This window comes from Columba livia, chromosome Z (genome assembly GCF_036013475.1).
Source record: "Columba livia isolate bColLiv1 breed racing homer chromosome Z, bColLiv1.pat.W.v2, whole genome shotgun sequence".
Taxonomy (NCBI): domain Eukaryota; kingdom Metazoa; phylum Chordata; class Aves; order Columbiformes; family Columbidae; genus Columba; species Columba livia.
Genome location: NC_088642.1, coordinates 44,815,746 through 44,829,358, shown reverse-complemented (window position 1 = coordinate 44,829,358; position 13,613 = coordinate 44,815,746). Strand labels below are relative to the sequence as shown.

The following is a 13,613-nucleotide window of genomic DNA, read 5'->3' as shown; positions in this document are numbered from 1 at the left end:
TGTAGGCAAAAGCTATTGGAGTTAAGCAGATGAGACAGAAATCATAAAGTGCTGTATCATGTCTGCTGGTGGGAGAGGAACAGCACTGGCTCTGGTCGCTCAAACCTGTGCTGTGTCCAGCAAATAATGCTTTTTTTTCTCCTCCTAAGGACGTACTCTCTAGATATTGGATTGGTACTCTCCATGGCTGCCTGATCTGTGGGGAGCTGCCAGTGATGGTAGCTTTTGTGATGTGGAAAATCTGACTGAGAGAACAGGACAGAGGCTGTTAACTGACATCATGAAGGCCACTGAACCTTCATCAACTAGTAAAAGCTTTTAGCTCTGACCAAGAGTGGGTTTTAAGTCATTGCTGGAGACATAAATGGTCTATAGCCTCTTGCCAGTATCCTGAAATGTTCCAATCTCATAAGGTTCGATAAGTTCGCTTTGTTCTGTGTCTAAATAGTGATTTCTTCTCTAGGGGAAAGGTTTTTTTACCCTCAAAAGAAAGCAAACAGCTGCATTGTTTGCAGAAAGCTGCTTTTGAAGGCTGTTTCTTGTTTACTTAGTACAGACAGCAGGCATGGGGGTGGGGAATTGATTCCCTGCCACTTGAGCTTTTTTCATCTTTAAATCTACAGCTGTAAAAATATATTGCTTTGTATTTAAGATGAGTTTGGTCTGGAGACTCTCAGCATACCAGTTAATGGACTTTTCAGCAGTCATTCTACTTCCTAGTAGTGAGCACCACTGTTCTAGGAAGAAAGGATTGGTCAAAGTGTGTGTTTCGTGGTCAGCATTTTTAGAGGTTGCTCTGTAGCCTCTTAAGAGCAGTTTTCTGAATTGCACACCAAGGTGGGATTGCAGCGCTGTGGGTCTGGAGGTCTTGCAGGGTTTCTGCAGCGGGGGAACGTGCCATGTGCAACAGCAGACCACAGGACAAGTGTGTGGACCCTGTGCTTTAATTGTGTTGGTTCATGCTGTGGCAAAGCAGGAGCCCCAGGCCAGATCAGAAGGTATGTCCAGAGAAATCTGCACCTCCTGCCCATCCTCTGATGTGCACTGATTCTGCAAGCTAAATGAGCTCTTTTGTAGTTGTAAAGGTAAGCTTTTCCCTAGGAAAATACTGGGGGAAACTCTATCAGAAGATCTGGGGAAGCATTCTGACATATTTTACTTGATTCCTCCTATATGTTTTTTGCCAGGAATTGGCAAAGCTTGAGAGCTTGAGTCACTTGACAAACAGCGTGTTAAGTGTGCACATGTCTGAATGGTATGTTGGTAGAGCATGCAGGGACCTCTGTGTAGTGGATCCCCACCATTTATTTGCTGGCTAAATAAAAAATGGCTTCTTAATTCTTTCTTGTTTTCTGAATGCTTGTTGCTGGATCCAAGTGTTGCACAGAGCATCTGCCTGGATTCTGGATGTTATTCCAAACGTACGTTACTTGTTTCAGTTATCAGACAGACCTTTCTGGTGATATCTGTTTATTTGTGGTAAGATCGCAGTTTCATTTTGCACCTGAGTTACTAGATAGCTGCCAGATGTACCCCAAAGCTGCAGGCAATTTGAGTCTCCCCTAGTGTGCTGCTCCATGTAGTTAAGTTTTACAGTTGTGTTGTAGACGTTAGTGAAGAGCTGGAGAAATGCTGAAGCAGAGCTAGATAAAAATAGATTTTGAGGTGATACAGAGAAACTTGATGCCTCTAGGCATAAAATTGTTGTATATTGGTATCTTCCTCTACTGGAAAACTGCAGTCTTCATGCAGTGAAAAGATGGGTGTGAAAACTGGCTGTGTTACACAAAGACCTCTCCACAACTAAGTTACACTATTTGTTGCGGTTGAGAGAAATCTTCCTACTTTTAGAGAGTCTGTGCCTTATAAAAGCAAGAGATTGCCCTTTAAAAGGATGGATCCAGTAGTGACAGGTATAAATCTCCATTCTATTCAGCAGAGCTGTGATACTTTACATCACAGAAAACTTACACTATGGCGATGAGTTCATGCAGCTTTTCTTATTCTAGACAGAAACAGCATCGCTGCTTTAGGCAGTTCCGGGTAGGTGTCACGAGTGATCACTGATACGTACCTTTGGCTCTAAGTTTTACTTAGATTAGACACAAAAGCCTGCATTGGAAACTAGCTGCTATTGGTTTGTTTTGCCACTGCAGTGATAAATGGCAAGTTGGATTTCCCAGCTATGTTGAACTTACCAGACTAGTCTGAAGTGGAGATACAGATGGACTTCAGCTCCAATTGAGCTGGGAGTATTGGATCTATCAGTTTTCTGCATCTCTGGCTTACAATTCTTGCCTGATGTCAGCTGGAAGAACATCTGAAAGGGTACTAACCCATTTTCCTCTGAGATTCTTAGTTTGCAGAGCATTTTCTGATGCATTCAGAGCATTTCTGATGTAATTAAAGCGGACCTAGTTAATTTCTGTCAGCAGTGAACCAAATATGTCAGCCTCTGTGGATCAAAATTGGAGACAGCTCTAGGCATCAACAAACCTGAATTACCTGGTCTGTAACAGATACTGGGGCAGAGTAAGTCTTTGAAGCTGTCACCCCAGCATGGCTGGAAGAAGGACTGGGCACACTTCAGGTTCAGGTTTTGTGCTCTTGGTGATTAGACCTGTGTTAGGCCCCATCACCTAGTTTAATATAGGGACTTAGCTGGGCCAGGTTATCCAGTCTTCAGGCACAGTCATTACAAATCAACATTTTTGCTTTGTTTGAAGCTTGTATCCAGGCAAACTGGCCTTATTTGACAGCCAGAACATTTGCTTTGTTCCCAGTGAATGTTAGCTGAACTCCAGAGAGCTGGAGTCCAAATAGATGGCCACAGCTGAGCCTTATTGCCTGCACAGGCTTCTGCTGATCAGCTGAGATGTGTTCAGTGATCAAATGTGTGCCACTGTCTCACTACAATTTGCAGGGTTCACATTGCACTAGCAATATTTCTGTGTTCTGGATCCTGCAGACAGACTGTAATTGCAAGGGACCAATGTCTGGGTTTTGACTGACATGGATTATACCATCTATCCCATGGTTAGCTCAGACATCACCCAGACTGCTTCTTTTTTTTCTTCTGCCTCTGTGCAGGCAGAGGAGTTGGGTGAATTCTCAGTGATAAGAATTCCAAAGGTCTCTTTGTCTCTCCCTGGGATCCTTCCTGCACTCTTCCTGTGGCACTTTATATTAATGGATTTTGATATTTAGCTGTAATTGCTGGAGAGCATTGGAAGGTAAGTTTGTTGCAGAGAGTTGGCAGTATTGTAGAAGGGGGAATGTGGAGTGGGTACTCTGAACACCCTTGTGAAGACTTGTTGCATAACTACCAGTGATTGTAGAAGGCTGTGCAGTCCCTTCCTGTCTTCTACTTCTGTACGCCAAACTTGTCCAGTGATTGCAGGATTGGACTTGGGCAAAAAGTGCTGCAAAGCCCCCTGTATCCAAACCTGCAAGCAAAGGTGTGCTTTGGATTGTGTGTGCACAGTCCTCAGCAGCTGGGGTTCGTCCTCTGAGATTGCCCACAAAGGGCAGGTTTTTTCCCTATCGTGAATGTGGTGTTAGCCTGTCAAGTGCCTCACTTTGAGTGTGTTTGTAAATCTGTATCTGCCAGCCAGATGTGCATGCAGCTGGAACGTGTTAGTGTCAGGGTGTGCCAACCAGCAGGAAGCACTGGGCAGGGGAAGAAAGCTCTCCTCTCAGATCAGTTGAGTATCCCTCTGTGAAGGAGCATCTATAGACATCATGTCAGTTAATTACAGCAGTACCTAGCATAATTTAATGAGCATATGCTGACTGTATACTCAGCTGCCTGAATGCTGACATGAGGTTTAATTTGTAGGATTTTGTAGGCATTTGTTATTGTTCTTTGCTTCTCTGTCCTGGCATCAAGAAGCACTGTTGAGATACTACAGTGTAATTATCTGTAGAACTCAGTGTAATGTGTCTGTTTGTTAGTCACGGTACGGATTTTTCTTGTAGAGACAAGTTTTTAATTTGCAAGTCATTGTAATAATGGAATTTAGTTTTTGATGAGACTTAAAGGCCACAAGAGTCCATTAACTTAAAGCTCACATCCAGAATTGCCATTTATCATCTAGTCTTATTCCAGCATAGGACTGATCAGAGCATTTCCTGATAAAGTCTTATGTTCTTAGCACATTTATGGATTTTGGGAACCTTTTCAATGCAGTTTGCAATCAGGCATGCAATTCTGAACCACAAGGCTAGTATACTGGTATGTGGGACAGCAGAATCAAAAGCATATGTGTTCCCCATTTAGCAGATGTTGGAGGGAATGGTTCTCTTGCTGTGTGTTTAGATCAGCTGCTAGCTGTCCTGTTAACACTGAGCCTGTCAACAAAGTGTGTTCAAATACATAAATCTGAATTGATTTGATGTCTGTTAAGTAAATTCCTGTGTGGACACTTACTCAGAATGAAACTACTCTTAACCTGAAGTGGGCTTAAAGTCAAAAGTAAATTAATCTATGCCAGATTAATTCAGGAAAAAAAAAGATTTAATGGAGTTTAATGTACTTTAGGCTCACCTTTCCATTTGATTGAGTCTTCCTGGAAGTGTGTGTGTACCTGAGCCTATACCATGCTATTATTAATAGCCACCAAAGAGATTAATGTGTTTTTCATACTTTCACGGGGTGCATACTGAATGCATCCAACTCACAACAGTGTTGAAGGCCAGGTGGTTGCAAGGCCTGAACATTGACTTAACCGCAATTTTCTATTCACTTTATCCAAATAGGAATGGCTGCAGGGTCAGTCTTAGTCATCTTCAAGGAAATGGACATCTCCATTGCCTTTTAAGTGCATAGCATTTTCTCCTACAATTGGTGATGCTGACCGGACTTCAAAACAAAGGCTTTGCTAACTTGGCAGCAGGCTTTTCACCATTATAAAAGTAAATATGGAAAGAAGCTTTTTTTAGAAAAAATAAAAGTGTACAGTTCAGCCTCATTCAGAGGAGTCTCTAAATCAGCTTTAAAAGCCTAAGATTTTTTTCTTCTTTCTGGGCTGTTCTTGATCTTGGAATTTTTGGGCAGGAAGAATACTGTCCTGCGGGTATTGCATTCTTTTGTGCCTTGGAGTTCTGAGGGAAGAGACAGTGAGTCTAAATCTGAGCTTACTGAGCCCCATGATATTTGGCTGGAGTGCATTAAGTAACAAGGCAGTGGTGGGGAGAGCCAAGGGGGGCTGCAAGGTCACATGGGGTTGCAAGTGCAGCTTCTGCCTTTCCCTGTCCTGTCACCTTTTCTGAATGATGCAGCTTTTCCCTTTTAACTGTGTGGGGTTTTTTTTCCACTTCCTAGTTAATGCCCAGCCACAAGATCTCTGCTGTGTACTGCCACTGCTGCTGCACAAAGGAAGCTGGTAGGCTTTGCTGAAGAAAGATGGCTTTCTGGACACAGCTGGGATTGCTTCTATGGAAGAACTTCACCTACAGAAGAAGACAGACTGTAAGTATTAACCAAAGGGTTTTTTTGAGGTGTGGGTTGTAGCCTTGTATCTCTTCAAGTATCTTGATGTTTTACCACTAGTGGTCCCAGCAGAGTGAATGGTCTGTCTTTGGAAAGACCTGATTCAAATTGAAGAGAGTGATGGGTGGACAGAAACCAGAGGACTTGAAGGTGCTCAGGACTTCTGTCCTGAATCTCAGTGTGAGAGAGCATGGCTCTCTGGGGCATTGCCAGGCTGCAGGAGTGTATGCTTAAGTCTAAAAGCTTTTGAATGCTGCAACAACAGCAAGAAAATTCTGCCATTTCCTAATGGCAGAAGTGGTGATGGCAATAGCAGGAATCATCAATGTCTTCAATCAGGAGAGAAACACAAACCTGTTGTGTAGCTTTACAACAGGACGTATACTTTAATTGACTGATGTGGGACATGTTTTTACATTGGCATGGAGACAAATTCAGGAAACTGTTTTTCTGCCGAGGCATGTTCTGATTAATTTAAGTGATAGCCTCACTATCTGTTAGAAGTGTGGGAATATACTTGTTCAGATAGCCAATATGCAACAAGAGTTTCTCCTTGTGGTGACAAAGGCACGGGAGCATGAATCCACTATGAATCTTAAAATTCCTCTGCCTTTACATTAGTGAGACCTCACACAACGCTGTAACTCCTGCAGACAGCTGAAAGCCAGAGAAAACCGGCTACTTTCCATGCAGGGCTTTAGAGGACAACCGTGGTGGATGAGGGCATGTCCTATACAGCAGGCCTGCACAGAGAATCTGTCCTGTTAGATCAGACCTTGAGAAGGTATGACCAGGGAATGTGAAGGGAACGTGAGTTATGGAGGTGGTGCTGGAAAGTGGTCTCTCTTATAAGCTTTCTGAACCCTCCAAATGTCAGGGTGTTTGCCAGCTCGTTGGGTCTGGGTTCTTTTAGAAGCTCGGAGTCACAAGGGAGGGGAGGCTATCATATTCACCATTCGAGACAGTCTCTAAAGGCTTTGCTTAGGTGTCTGAGGCTTGTTTTCGTAGGACTTGTGTCCAGTGAATTCAGAGCTGGAATTAGTACATTCTTAAATAAAAGCGGACAAAAGGGGCTTGTGGCTTTTGCCTTTTTCTTTATACCTCTATGGTTACAGAGCTGCCAGGCATGGCAGGAATTTTTATGTGATTTGCATGCTTTTGTCCTTAGCCCAAGAGCTGTGATCTACCAGGACAGGACTGCCTGGCTGAGAGGCCGTGGGCTGTGTCACCTGCACAAAGTGAGGCTCTCTGATCTCTGTATGCATGGGCCAGCATCCTAAGCTGTGAATAGCTTTATAATTTAGAAGAATGTTGCAATGGGATGGGGGAAGGCCGTTGCAAAGCTAGCCGTAACTCTCCAAAAGATAGGCTATTCTCATATATTGCCCATGTAACCTAGGCTCTTGGAGCTGAAAACTGTCTCTTTCTCCTTTGCCATTAGATATCTTACTCTTGACCTCTTCCAAAGTACCATTAGCAACTAGCAGAATTCTAGGACGTATATGGGTCCTCTGGAGCAATGCTTAAACTGGTTAAACCAATAAGAGATTTCAGAGGAGTTGAGTTTTACACTGAGGATGATGACGTTTTTGTCAGGATCTTCAGAAAATAATGCATCATGTTTAAGGTTACTTGAAGAGGTCTGAGTCTAGCATACAATGCCCCTTCAAGGTAGCTGTAGGCTAGCTTGCTGGGCAGCAGAGTTGCATTCAAGTCTTTCGGCAGTGCCACAATAATGCAGTTGACTGAGTGCATCTCGGTGAAAAAGATCTTACCACTTGTAGTTTTGTCATTATCTTGGTTTTGCTCTGCTATTTCTTGGTACCTTCTGGCAACTTCTGCTTCCTGTCATGTAGCCCAAAAGGCATGAGAACTACTCACAGTCTCTGTTCAACAGTGATATTATTAGTTGATTTCCAATGAAGGCCCAAGATATTGTCTGTTTTTTGTGGGGTTCTTATCACTGTGGGGTTTTGCTTATTAACAGTTCCCATTTCAGCTTTACCTGAAGATGTCAGGAGTTGAAGGCCACTTAACAGAAAATGTCAGAAAAGCAGCAAAACAGCTTTTCTCACCTTGCTGTTGTCATGGCTTCCCAGTCATTAATCTATTTGCTTTATGTTTAGGAGACTAGTGTCCTTGGGCTGGGTGTGCTGATGATGACCCTCTCCCATTTGTACTTAGTGAAGATGTAGCCCAGAAATAGTTTTATGCTTACTCTTCTTCCCACAAAAAGTGTGGGCTAGCCTTTGCTTCCCACCAAACCATTTCCTTGGCTGCTGCGAGTTCAGGCTGTGTTGCGAAAGCTGGGTTCAAAGCTCAGCCTGACGTGTGCAATTCAAGTGTTACTTTGTACTGGATAAATTCCAACAGCACCAGAGTAGGGGGAAAAGAGTTTACAGGGGGAGAGAAGGAAAGAAAAATCATGTTCAGAGGTCACTGTGTAAAAATATTTTTCTCTCCCTGCTGTGTTGCAAATGAGGAGATACCTCAATCTTGCATGGAGAAACTGGTCAGCTGCTGGTAGCTCCCTGCTTTGAAACTAGACCATAGAAGTGGGGAGGGTGGTTGACAGTGAGATGAGGTGATAGTTTTGTTAGTCCTTGGTCAACAGATTTCCTGTTGACATAGTGTAGGTCTCTATTTAATGGTATCCTGCATTATTGGCTAGCTGATGTGAATTGGACATGATTCAGGGCCTAGCCTCAGGTAAAATTAGGAGCAGTTTCTGCTTGGCCAGGTGCTGTCTCTGAATTCACCTGCTGTATGCAAATGGGATGTTCCTTCTTCAGCTCCAGGTGGAACTTGGGTGGCAGAGGTGTTAGAGGTTTGAAGATTCATTTAGCTACTTACCAGGCTGGTCTGACAGTTGCAGCACAGAAGTGGACGAGGAGACTGGATTCGTCAGTATCTCCTTACTATGAATGTGAATAAGACATGGCCCATTTAGTATCCTGGTGCTCTTCTCTGCAAAGGTTACTGTGGATGAAAAGCACTGTCACAGGAAGGTCAGGAAGCAGTAGGGGAAATAACCTATTGAGCTTTAGGAGCAAAAGGAAGATAATTCAGGTTTTGTTGAACAGCACAAGAGTCTGGCCAGGGAATCCAAACTCCCTACTAAAATGCTACCAACACATTGAGCTTGACCCCATGCAAGCCTTTGGTGCAGCTGACTTTGCCAGCTGACTCTCACAAGTAGCATTACAGTGGTTGCCATGATGTAGCAGTCTTCAGCTCTAACAGTGCATCCCTCCTTTCTCTGTCCTCCCCGAGCCTGTCAATCTGCAAAGTTAGACATGCATGTGTAGAGGCATACAGTGCTCTGCATGCAGCCCACATTTGTGGTTGTGTAATTAACAATAATCAGGCATGCAAAAGAAGAGCTATGTGTGCAGGTGGCCAGGCTCCGCCTTCAACAGTGGGGCCATTTGGGCACTACTGTCCACTCCAGGATTGTGTGTCTGGGGCTGATATTTCTGCAAGCAAGCCAGGGCTTCATCTTGAGGGTGGCATTTTCTCGCTGGTTCTATAGCAGTTGCAGGGCTGCAAGAAGCTATCTGACCACCTTAGTCACCCCAAGAAGCCTCTACAAGCCAGCTAATATTGCATTTTCCCAAGCAGTGTGGTGGCAGTCACTCAGGGTGTGTGCACCTTGCCTATGACCAGAATAGCAGAGGGCCATGATGTGTGTCAGAGCATGGCCATGGAGGATGGTGGAGAAAATGACTGTGAAACCAGGACAAGCTGCCTTTCCGTCAAGAGGAAGAAAAGTTGTGCTATGCTGTCCTGGTAGCAGCTGCAAGGGGATCCTGAAAAAAGGAGTAGACAAGTTGTCAGTGTCCCAGCTCTGAGACCTCTGGGAGCCAGACCACTCTTTAATGCAGAAAGAAGTAAGCTGTTGCTGCTAATGGCTGTGTGTATGCTGCAACTGCATTGTCTGTTGTAAAAACAGACATCAAAGATACTGAGGCATCTTCCTGGTATCTTTGTGAGCACTGTCTCAGAGTTTCTCATCCAGTAGTCATACAGTATCTGCATGAAAATAACAGGTGGGAAAAGGTGTCTGGAACTCATCCCTGCAGTACCTGGTGGTGTTACCAGGAGTGCCTGGAAGACCCTGACGCTCAATTTGTGTCTTTCGGGTATGGTTGTCGTCTGGTTGAACATCAGCCATTAAGGGTATTTATGAAGAGCCATCCTAGATGGTTTCCTCCACTGGATCAAATGACATTTGTTTTAATGCACTGTTTTTACAATGTGAGATTATTTTGATGTAATCACCCAGAAGTCTCACCTCGAAGTCTGCATGGAGTGCCTTGCACTGAGTGTCAAGAGCCTAATGTTAGCTGTTAATAGTGTGTGCGGGCATACTTTCTTCCACTGGGGTGCTGGTCTTATCCTATCTGTCTTGTAATAAGAATGATGTAGACATCTTATTAGAAAAGATGGGGTTTTCCAGAAAAGAAAGGGAAAATATTTGTTTTTTTGACTAAAAAAGCACTCTGTCTTACCTCTCCCAAAGTAGAAAAAACATAAAGACACAGCAGCATAAAAAGTTTTCAGTTTTACCTTGCCTCATGGCTAACCTAAAATACATGTTTAGGCAGCTTTTCTGGGATGGGAATGGAGGCATGTGTCTGGTGAAGCTCAGTCCTGGGAAACCTCAGATGTCTCAGAAGGTCTAGACCGAAATGTTGCATTGTCCACATGCTTCTGTGGGACATGGCACATCTCAGGGCATTTTTCTGTACTTCAGTTCCCTGTCTAAAAAGTATTCTTTATTTAATAGCAGGCCTCTCTTATATTCTTGTTTAGTCTGTTCATGATCTCTTTACCTGACACTGTCTGTCTGTGAGTACCTTTGACTAGCGGGTGTCTACCTGCACGAACAAACATATGTTAGAATAAAACAATAATTAGGTATGAGCTTTATCTTAGAAGCTCTGATTTGTTGATACCAATATACTTCTGCAGCACTGAAGTAAAAAGATTTGGCATAGCTATACGCTGGCACAATTTTCCTGCCTGACATGTTAGGGTAGAAGAAGCTCAATAGTTTTCTATGAGAATGGTATGCAAGTACTTCCCACTACCTCTAAAACATGAGGCCAAAAACTCTCCTTGTGAAGATTCAGTGGGAGGTTTCTTTCAGTTGGGGGAAAGAAAGAACTTCAAAAAGAAGCCAAAAATAGCCCTTAAGCACATCAAATTTAGTCCCATAGCTGGCACGTATAAATGAGAGAAGCCTGTAATTCTTTGCAGATTATCCTCTGAAGCTGGAGGAACAAACTTTGTGGTCATGGAATGCACAGGGAGAGTGAGTCAGCACTTGCAAAACTGTCCTGGCTTACAAGTGAATTGTCCTGGAACCTCTGTCCTGTCCTGCATTTTGATGATGAATTTTAATACTTTGTCTTTATTGTTTCCAGTTCCAACTGCTGATTGAAGTTGCCTGGCCTCTGTTTATCTTCTTCATCCTGATCTCTGTAAGACTTTCATATCCGCCCTACGAGCAGCATGAATGTAAGTACCAAACAAAGCAACTGCACCCAAAGTTGTCATTGTTTCATGGCTGGAAGGCAGTAATGCAGCTGGCAAGATGCAAAAAGCAGGAACAGTGATTGCATGTTTCAATCAGAAATTTTCAGGGAAGTTTTAATGGCCCCTTTCCTTCCACCTTGAGGACTCTGTTTTGACACGTTAATGTTGCTCCAGGACTGTACGTTGTTCCTGTTGTTCTTGCTGTTTCTCTTTTTTTTTTTTTTTTTCCTTTTATAATGTATTAGCCAAGAGTTTGCTGTAGAATTGTGATAAGTCTGCGAAACCCACACAGAACCCAAATCTTATTTCTCATTGTTAATCTGTATGTAATTTAGGATGAAAAGAAAACAGCATTCAGATCTGTAAGAAAGCAATTTCATTTTCAGGCACCAATGTGGATTAATGTATCACATTAGAAAGCACAAGAGCAATTCTATTCCTTCAAACCACTAGACAGTCATACATTTATGGGGAAGAACTTTTCTCTTTACATCCTAAATACTCACATTTCTACTTTTCTTTCAAAGGATGTTTATTCTTGCTTTGCAATGATGATTCTTAGGTCTCTGTGTTGGTTGCCATTTGATTTAGGAAGCATGACTTACTTGTTTGCAACATGCCTTGTCTTACTGTGGTTGGTGACAGCCTCATGCTGCAATTAGCTGACTGTGGAAGAGCTCTTTGTTTATCTTTCCTTTGCCTGATTAGTGCAAGGTAAGGTTTAAGGGTCAGCACAGTGTGATTCTGGAGGGCACTCTGAAGTGTTCCATTCTTAAAATTGAATAAAGAACTAGCTCTTACAGCACTTACCCTGTGCTTCTTTGTGGTAGCTGGGGCGTTTTATGCTGCTTACTAGGCTTTCAAGCTAACAATGATCCTTTCAAAGCTGAAGTGTTAATGTTTGCAGCTTCCCATTACACTTTGGATACTGCTGGTTCCATGTACTGCCTAACTTGCTTTCTGCAGTGCTTGGCAGGGTAATTGAAGCTTCCCTAAATTAAAACTCATATTTTGCATGACATTTGAATTGCCTTTTCTGACTGTGACAGTGGTGTTTAGGAGAGATACCCTGTAATATGGATATGAAGCTGAACAGAAGCAAGGGAAACAATAAGCAGTCTACTCAGCTGGTATAAATAACTAGCGGCCTCAATGGTAATTTGTTTCAGCTGTGGCAGTGTTGTATGTAAATTCAAACCTAGCAAGAACTGCCTTTTCATAGAGTGGTTTAGATTAGGCTTGTTAGTAATTAGCCTTCTTGTAAATCCTTTGCTCTGGCACCCTGGTGTCACAAGCAGAGTTTTGAGTCTTTAGTCTGCAGCCCTTTTTCCCTTCCCAGTTGTGTTGACTGCTGTTTTGTCTACCTTCTCTCTGAGTTGTCATCAGGAATTGTAGACTGTAGAGCATCTGGTGACCTTTTAATTCAACTTTTTTGGCTAACGCCTCCATTTTTCTGAAGGCGTCTGAGAATGGGTAGGTCTGGGTTGGTTTCATTGAACATTCGCTCATATGCTGACAGATACAGACATGTTTTATAGCGGAACATTTTTTTGCTGAGCTGTGAGCAGACATAGAAAGAAAGAAAGAAACCTTGAGTTCCTGATGAGCTTTGTGGTAACTCTGGGGATGCCTGAAGGGAAACAGGATTGTTATCTCTAGTGGCAGTGCTCTTTGCTGTTATGAAAACACTTGCAGGTAATGCCTGATGATAGCAGCAACAGTGCTGCACACAAAGTGCTTCGTAGCCTCCCGATAGCTTCAGTGTTTTAATGGCATGGTCTTTTTCAACAAGCAGATAAGATTGTCAGTTCTCTTTTCCTGTTTGAGAAGAATCACCAGCAATTGGGCTGTTTCTGTGGACAGACTTACCAATCAGAATTTTTTATTTCTATCAGCTTGGCCTAGTGTGAGTAACATTTTTCTGAAAACATGGGGGAAAATTTTGCTAGCTCTTAAGTGATAGTTACATGGCTTTCACCAGACCAGCCAGAGAAGACATCTTAAATGGCTGTTGAGAGCAAGATTGCTGACTTGCATCTTGTTGAGCTTGACATCTCTTTTGTTCCTGTGACCCTTTCAGGTATTCAAAATGCACTTCATTTGGAGGAAAAAAAAACCCACAAAACTGACAAAATCTGACTTTAATATTTACTGAAAAGCTAGATGTTTGCTGCGATGTAATTGGAAATGGGGTGCTGTTACACTGTTTTCTGTGTGACTTATCTGACTTAAAAAATGGCAGATTCCTGCTTTACTCCTTGAGAAGCAGCTGTTGCATGTATCACTGTATGTAAAAAGTTAGCAAGAATCCTTGTGCACCCTTTCTGGTTTTGTATTGCTTTTAAGACATTATTTGAGAAGATTCTTAGTCATACAAAATAAAAGGCATGGAGCAGAGAGAAGATGATTCTCTGGGAAATTTTAAGAAAGTAATCAGAAAGTATTAGCATTTTTCCTCTTCACCCTGACTCCTAAGACCCTTGGCCAAGAAGAACAAAAATACTAAATGAAACAAAAGCCAAAGAGCTCAGGTAAATAGCTTTTCTATTTTAAACAGAGAACTGGGAACAAGCAGTCCCCT

General features: G+C 42.8%; 1 protein-coding gene across 6 annotated transcripts in view; it reads left to right on the top strand.

Annotated features, from left to right (window-relative positions):
• The window catches only part of ABCA1 (ATP binding cassette subfamily A member 1), a 122,902-nt gene that overhangs the window by 33,531 nt on the left and 75,758 nt on the right, over positions 1 to 13,613 (top strand). For all 6 annotated transcript variants that reach the window (XM_065045662.1, XM_065045661.1, XM_065045660.1 and 3 more), the window contains 2 exons: positions 5,324 to 5,470; positions 10,921 to 11,014. In XM_065045662.1, coding sequence (XP_064901734.1) covers positions 5,405 to 5,470; positions 10,921 to 11,014 — 160 coding nt within the window. In that variant the 5' untranslated portion in view covers positions 5,324 to 5,404. The remainder of the gene's footprint in view (positions 1 to 5,323; positions 5,471 to 10,920; positions 11,015 to 13,613) is intronic.